The 8426-nt window shown below is 37.6% G+C and overlaps 1 protein-coding gene across 1 annotated transcript; it reads left to right on the forward strand.

Moving 5' to 3' along the window:
- The first annotated feature begins 5389 nt into the window (after positions 1–5389).
- Positions 5390–7989, forward strand: hbegfa (heparin-binding EGF-like growth factor a). The gene is made up of 6 exons (XM_062999933.1): positions 5390–5444; positions 6232–6453; positions 6560–6755; positions 6864–7019; positions 7130–7218; positions 7328–7989. Exons 1-5 carry the CDS (start codon positions 5405–5407, stop codon positions 7200–7202), a joined length of 687 nt encoding a protein of 228 aa, XP_062856003.1. The 5' UTR covers positions 5390–5404; the 3' UTR covers positions 7203–7218; positions 7328–7989.
- The last annotated feature ends 437 nt before the right edge of the window (positions 7990–8426 follow it).

Here is an 8426-nt window from a genome sequence, read left to right on the forward strand (position 1 = left end):
AAACAACAATAACTCTCATATTTCTCTATTATTTCCTTCTTTATTTCAATAGTGTTGTATTTTGTAGGTGTAACTGCACGAAAGAAAGAATACTTTACTGAGCAGAATTCCTTCTTTTCTCTCAAACTCAAACTCACTCACTGTCCCCGCTGTCTGATACACAGTGACAGCTACTGGCAGGAGTAATTATACAACAACAAATGTAATAGATTTTTTACATTTTCTCAACACTATGCTTTTTCTGCACATTCTTTGGGGACATTTTAATATTGAATTTTACAAAATATAAAGAAAACATCCGCTGTCCGAATGTTCGCTCACTGTATATAGAGAGAGACGGTTGGAGTCAACTTGTTCGTAACGTCATGTGTTTCGTGAATTTCGGTTCGTAATCTGAAATTTGTTTGTACATTAAGTTGAAAAAGATCGTTCGTAACCCAAAATGTTCGTATGGTAAACCGTTCGTAACGCAAGGGTCCACTGTACCTTGAAAATCAACGTCAGTTGGTTCTGGGGCTCGCGTCGAGAAAAGGATGTCGTTATAAAGAGAAAAGGATCTCGTTAAAACGAGAAATGGATGTCGTTATAATGAGAAAAGGATCTTGTTAAAATAAGAAAAGGATGTCATTAAAATGAGAAAAGGATCTCGTTAAAACGAGAAAAGGATCTCGTTAAAACGAGGAAAAGATCTGTTAAAACAATGTATATCACAATCACAGGAAATACAACTATGGTCTAACTCGTTATAACGACATCATTTTCTCGTTATAACGACATACTATCTCGTTATAACGAGATGCTTTCTCGTTATAATGACATACTATCTCGTTATAACGACATCCTTTTCTCGTTATACTGATGGCTTTTTTTTTTTATCTGTGTGGCAGCAATACACTTCCATAAAAAAACAACCTTCTTTGGAGCACTAATAAACACCTCCTGGTTATATTTAATCAAAATAATTATTTACTTCACCGCGTTTAGTATTTCTTGCTGTTTGTTTGGACGCACATTTATATAATGTTAAATTAACCCTTTGATGCACAACCTGGGCCAAAAGTGACCCAACTGAGTTTTTATTTTCTATATCTTTGCAATAAATTAATTTCGTCATTCAAGCTTCCATGAATTTTTCAATTAACTTGTTTTTGATCATCACAAATCCTTATTTTAGTTTTATATTTTTTGCTTTTTTAATAAAAATCATTTTTGTATCACTACCCTTCTAATGCACAGCATGGGTCAAAAATGACCCTTATGTATTTACTATGGAATTTGACAGAAACTACTGACATTTGTAAGTGTTTGTAGTCAAAAACATATTTACTGATCTTTTGAAACACAACCAAAGATTAGGGTCTTGAATCTTGAATATGTCCACTACTATTTGCTTGCTAGCTGTTTACATATTCTAGTATAGATAGCTTTTATTAGCTAAGACAACAAATACATGAATAACTGACAAATGTGCATATGAAAATATTCTTGAATGGATGAATATGGGTCATTTTTGACCCATGTTGTGCATTAGAAGGGGTTTGCTTAGCTTGTGCATCAAAGGGTTAAGAGTGTTTTATTTTTATCTCAATGATGGAAATAGCACATAATTCTATTCAGCCTTCAGCTTCTTGGCTCGTGGAGCAGTTTATTAGCACAGTAAGAACAAAAATGTTTTTTATTTTAGTCTACACACTTGCTAGTGGCCTACGTAGTGTCTAAGAGCTTAGAACAGTGAAGGCAACAGTTAGTCATATCTGCACCCAAACAGCTCATTCAGTAGTACAATTCCAGGTTTATGATTCTTTACATTTTACGATGCATTTTTAACACCATAATCTATTTCCTAATGAACTAGATATGTTTTTGTTGCATTGTCTGTCCTCAAATTATTTAAATAATGGTAAAATCAGCCACTCAAATGTACTAAGCCCTTACAATCTTTTGAGACAAGTTATGGAATACAGTTTGCTGAAACCTACTTGTTAGAAACATTAATTTCTTAGGTTGATAATAAATACATTTAGTACATTTTAATACACCAAATATGTCTGTGCTATCTGATTATTTAATCTATTATTTAGTTTATTATTATTAACATAACTTTACACATAAAAGTCATATTTACTCTTTTTAATCACTAATTAAGTTTACACCTTTTAATTGCTGCATTCTCAGAGCCCACTGGATGTGCTGTATGGCTGCTTGTTTACATCTTTACAGCTAGCTGCTTGCCTTAATAGTAATATTAATACATATTATTATTATTGTTATTATTATTATTACAACAGTAATACATTTAGGTACATGTTGCCTGCTTACTGTGCAACTTAGGGTAGACATTAGAGAAGTAGTTTCACTAGATGGCAGTAGTTCTGCACAGGTCACGGCTCAGTAACCTCCACCTGTGGATTGGCTGTTCCTCATTGAGAAGTTAAAATGTATAATTATGTGTTGTCCTGCAACAGACCATTGCCCTGTCAATGGTATATTCCCGTCCTTGCCCAGTGTTTCTGGGTGCCACTGGGTCCATTATGACCCTGATTAGAATAAGGTGGTAAGTGAATTAAACGTATGAATGAATTTTGGCTGCATAGAAGACTAGCTAGTGGATCACATCATATTTATGTTCTGTTCTTCCTGCTTGTTTTGGTACTTCAGTTTCATCTTTTCATCTTTCAACAAGAATATAATTTGATCATATTCATGGACACCACAGACAGTGTTTACATTTCTCCTTCAGGATGTATGACTCCACAAAACAGATTTTCATGTTTTGTTGAAAAATTCTTGAGAAGAATGTATCATCAGTATGCGGGGACTTTGATTATGCAACAAGACAGTGATTTGAATCAGAAAGAGAAGTTCACATCTGAATAGCTAAAAATAAATAGGATTAAATTGTGAAATGGCTTAGTCAAATTTCTGACTAACCCAAAAAAAGTTGCTTTGGTGAGTGCAGAGAGTATTGAAAGCATGATAATGAAGTATTTGTACTGTAACTACAACATCACTAAAATAAAGTCAATGGCCTCAATGCCTTCGACATCCAGGATTTGCCTACACATTGTGGCCACATCAGGCTGCCATTGTCCTGCACCAAGAGGAACCCAGGACCTACTGCACCAGTGTAATAATAATAATAATAATAATATAACAAACAATAACAAACTCAAGGACGCTTTACAAGAGAAAAAAAAAACTAGGAGGAATAATGAGAGGCAAAGAGGAAAGTTTTGAGTTGGATTTTAAATGAAGACAAAGTAGAACAGTTATGGAGAGAATTCCAAAGTTTCGGGGCAGTAGCACTGAAGGATCTGCCACCCAAGGTAGTTTAGTATGTGGGACAGTCAGAAGAGCAGAGGATCTAAGGGTGCAAGAGGGACAGTAAAGCTGGATGAGTTCAGTGAGATATGTAGGAGTGAGACCATGGAGAGCCTTGAAGGTGAGAATCAGGATTTTGTAGTTAATCCTACAGATGACGGGTAGCCAGTGTAACTGCTGAAGGATAGGTGTGATGTGTGTAAGATCTGACTTGGCTCTGAGGATTTCATTTCAGGACCCAAAAGCAGTCAGGGTACCATTGGCTATCACATGGAGGTTTGACGACCCTCCTAGCATATGCCTCCTCAGACCATCACTGACCCAACACCAAACCAGTCATGATGGATGATGTTGCAGGTAGCATAACATTCACCACAGTATCTTCAGACTCTTTCACATCTGTTACATCTGTTCTCATCTGTAAAGAGAATGGGGCGCCAGTGGTGGACCTGCAATTCTGGTGTTTTGGTGTGAGCACAGGTCCCACTCCATGGTGCACTAGACCAAGAAGCACAGAAATGTCAACTGGAATATGCCAGACGGCTAGGTCTGCAGAGTTCTGGGACAGTTTTATGGAGTGACAAATTTAAACTGGAACTGTGTGGCCAGATGGGTCAGCAGTTTATGTAGTGCAATAAAAGTAAGGCTTCTGACTTGAAGAATACTATTCCACTGATCAAGCACAGAGTTGGGCACAGGGGGATTTTGTTCTGTTGCTGAAACTGGCAAACTTTACCATATCACTGGCATTATTGATTCACAGAAATACCACAAATATAAGGCATTTTTGAAGAGAAATGTTCTACCTTCTGTGGTGAAATCAACCAAAGCTTGGTTTATGGAATCAGCCCTGAAACTAGATGTTTGTCATTTCAAGAAATATATATATATACTGTATATACACACACACACACACACACACACTGATCAGCCATAACATTAAAACCACCTCCTTGTTTCTACACTCACTGTCCATTTTATCAGCTCCACTTACCATATAGGAGCACTTTGTAGTTCTACAATTACTGACTGTAGTCCATCTGTTTCTCTACCTACATTTTTAGCCTGCTTTTACCCTGTTCTTTAATAGTCAGGACTCTCCCAGGACCACCACAGAGTAGGTATTATTTGGGTGGTGGATCATCCTCAGCACTGCAGTGACACTGACATGGTGGTGGTATGTTAGTGTGTGTTGTGCTGGTATGAGTTGATCAGACACAGCAGCGCTGCTGGAGTTTTTAAATACTGTGTCCACTCACTGTTCACTGTTCACTCTATTAGACACTCCTACCTAGTTGGTCCAACTTGTAGATGTAGAAGTCAGAGACGATCGCTCATCTATTGCTGCTGTTTGAGTTGGTCATCTTCGAGACCTTCATCAGTGGTCACAGGACGCTGCCCACAGGGCACTGTTGGTTGGATATATTTTTGGTTGGTGGACTATTCTCAGTCCAGCAGTGACAGTGAGGTATTTAAAAACTCCATCAGCATTGCGGTGTCTTATCCATTCATACCAGCACAACACACACTAACACACCACCACCATGTCAGTGTCACTGCAATGCTGAGAATGATCCACCACCCAAATAATACCTACTTTGTAGTGGTCCTGTGGGGGTCCTGACCATTAAAGAACAGGGTAAAAGCAGGCTAAATAATTCGGTGTACATGTTCCTATAGATATACTTCTACTAGTGTGTACTTTATTCACCTTTTTCTGAATGTAAATGCTGATCTGCAGTGACCAAGCTTGTGGTTTGAGAAACAGAGAGAGAGAGAAACAGAGAGAGAGAGAGAGAAAGTGAGAGACAAATAGGGTTAGAGGGGTAAAGTGTCAGAGAATTGGTGTTTTAGAGTTGGGCAGGCGTGGCAGAAGGGAAAGATGGCAGGCTCCTCCTTCTGCTCTATTTAAATGCTTGCTCTTCAGCAGCACTAGTTTCTTTCTCCTTCCTCTGTCGGAACTCCACTCCTGGCTGAACTCTTCCGTGGATTATAATTTTTACTTTGAATTGGTGGAATACACTAGCAAGCCTAAATTGGAATTTCTTTTATTACTGATTCCTGTACACTCAAACCGGAAAGTATGAAGCTGTCAGTGTTGGCGATTCTTTCCCATATTCTTGGTAAGTAGGCGTTGAACACTGTGCCTTATTCCAGTCTATGTAAGGCTGCCTTACATGTTTCACCTTGTGTGGACGTGTAATATGCTGTGCATGAAATGAAAGTGGAAATTCCTTTGAATACTATTCATTTTCTGAAACATGGGTGGATCATGAAGGAATTCATTTGAACTGTCAAAACAGTACCAGCAATGTTGTAGTTGACAGTCTTTTTAAAGTGCAACAATGTGGTTCAGTTGGTCATCAGCCATCTCAAGAGTAATCTTTGTGTAACACGAGAGATTTATTTTTGAACCATGTGTTCATGCATTAGATCAATGTCTGTGCATGCGACTTTTGTAAATCTGGCTGAGCCCCTCTTTAGGGGTGTAGAGTGTATGAGCTATTTAAAGAAAAGAATAGCTTATGTTCATATTTCCTTAAAACACACTGCATATTTAATTAGTCAGTTATTAAACCTAGTTACATGTCAACTTTGTGTACATTCAGCCTAATTCAGTTTAGCCTGACTTAGCCTGTATTATATGAGGGAAATAAAAATTCCATGGTTTTAAAGGTGCAGTGAGGTTGCAAATACTTTTGTTACTTTGCCATTGCCATAAACCAAAGTCCTTTTCAGCATTACTATCCAACTGCAGTTAAAAAACTTTATGAAGCTCAGAGATATTTCCACAGCTCATATAATAATAATGATTACAGTTCCCAGTGCACACTGTCCTGATATATGTTGCCTCTAGACAAATTAAAAGTAGCCAGTAAAACTGAACATGTCTTTCTTTTTACTTTTCAGTTGTGTTTTCATTAGTGGGCGGTGCATCCATAGACAGGTATGAGAGCGAAAAGCCTTTACAGACCTCTGTGATTCACCTGTTACGCACATCCGAATCACAAAACGAGAAAAGACCTGTTGAGGACAGCAAGCATGCAGACCCCAAACAGGAGGAAGAGGTGGAATATTACTATGATGATGAAGAAGAATATGATCTGTCGGGTGATTTTGAAATGCCTCAGGGTAATTAAAATTCACTTTGATATTAATAAATGTATTATACTTGGGATATTTATTACAATTTCTGAACTCTCTGTGTGCCTAACTTGTCTTTTTATTTTTCCTGCAGTTGCATTTTCACGCAAACCTAAGGACTCAAGCCCAGGGGTGGTTCCAGACAGGAATGAAGAGATTAAAGAAAGAAGTCAGCAGAAAGGAAAGGGGAAAGGAAAAGGCAAAAAGAGGAATCCTTGCCTTAAGAAATATAAAGATTTCTGTATCCACGGAACGTGCAAGTATTTAAGGAAGATCGGCCCCTCATGCATGTAAGAACATTCCCTCATTTATCTTCTCTATTTTTTTTTATACATGACTGACCGTTTTAACAATCTTAGAAAAAAAAACTCATGTTAAAAATTATATGGTTCTGGCAGATGTAACTCAGGCTATTCTGGAGAGAGGTGCCACTTTTTCTCATTGCCTGTCTGGACTCGTGAAGAAGGTTATAATCGAACGACAGCCCTTGCAGTGGTAGCTGTCGTGCTGTCCTCGCTGTGTCTCACCATCATTGGTCTCCTGTTGGCCCTCAGGTTAGTTGGTAATCCCCCTACAGATGCGTAACAAGTTTAAAAGTGTAAAATAGCAACATGCATTGTCCGAAGCTAGACTAACATGTCTGTTAATAATCTTCTGCCCTCAGATTTCACAAGCGAGGCACATATGAGGTTGAGAATGAGGAGAAGGTTAAGCTTGGTGAGACCACACACCGTTAAAGCACAGGTGCACATGGTAAGCCATCAGCCACCTCTTCCAAACTATACCAACACAGTATGCCTGTGACATCACTTATCCTGTGTCTTGGTGCTTCTTTGACATTTCCATGTCTGTTTTATTTTAGGAAGACCATGTGGAAATTCTACCTCAAAATAAAATAGAGAAGTGGAACGCCAATATGCAGAGCATGGCACATTGCAAGCATTCATCGCAAAGTTGTGGTGCCGTGCTAGAGTACCAGCCTCTCTCCTCTCATATACGATTCATTGGGATGTTCATCAGGCACAAACGCAAGCACTTCAAAGCCCTATGGGTCCCCATGAAAAGCACTGAGGTTTATTTTAAAGGAAAATGTACCTTGCGTATTTTGTTTGCGGACTTATTTTTACCTGTAAAAAGGATTTTTAGGCGTGTACATATTGATTTCTGTCTTTTAATTTATTTATTTATATGCCTTAATATTTATTTATACCTTTCAAACCTTCCTGGCCATGTGTTCAGATTTAATAATATTCTATTTATTAAAATATCAAAGATATTCTAAGAGTCTTGAATTATGCAATTAAATACTGTTTTAGTATTTTAAAGCTTTAACAATTCATTGCCATTAGCAATTTCAGCATTTCTCTCTTTATTTCAGTGTTACTTGCATCCGTGTTATATAACACCATAGGAATAGGAATAGGAACATGTCAACATGTTCAAACAACATCAGTCAGTAAAGTTCTCACAGTGTTAATGCAGAAGAGAGTATGGTCTATAAAATGTGAATTAAACTTTCTGATAAAAAAGGCCTTTTTTAAAATGTCTGTTTCTTTTTTATTTATGGACAGATTTTAAATCAGGAAGCCAGTAAAGATAACATAATAGCAGATGCTTCTAGACAAACTTACGGCATAAAACTATTTAATAAGTAACAGAGCATAGTGGAACGTTTTATTCGAGCCTTGATTTTTTATCAAATTGTCAGTAGGAAAACATAAAAGTGATATTAAAGAGAATTAATTATTTGGGCATAGATGGCAAAAACAAGGACTTTTCAACAGATTAGGGTTTGCTTTTTATTATTTTATTTTCGCATTTTCTCCCTTTTTGTCCAATTTAGCATAGCCAATTAGTCTTCCGCTGCTAGGGACCCTGAGGAGGGTATCCGAGGAGGGTATATTTGCTTGACACATGCTCCCTCCGATGCATGTGCAGTTTATGACCCCTTCTTATTCGCA

Source organism: Trichomycterus rosablanca, chromosome 8 (genome assembly GCF_030014385.1).
Source record: "Trichomycterus rosablanca isolate fTriRos1 chromosome 8, fTriRos1.hap1, whole genome shotgun sequence".
NCBI lineage: Eukaryota > Metazoa > Chordata > Actinopteri > Siluriformes > Trichomycteridae > Trichomycterus > Trichomycterus rosablanca.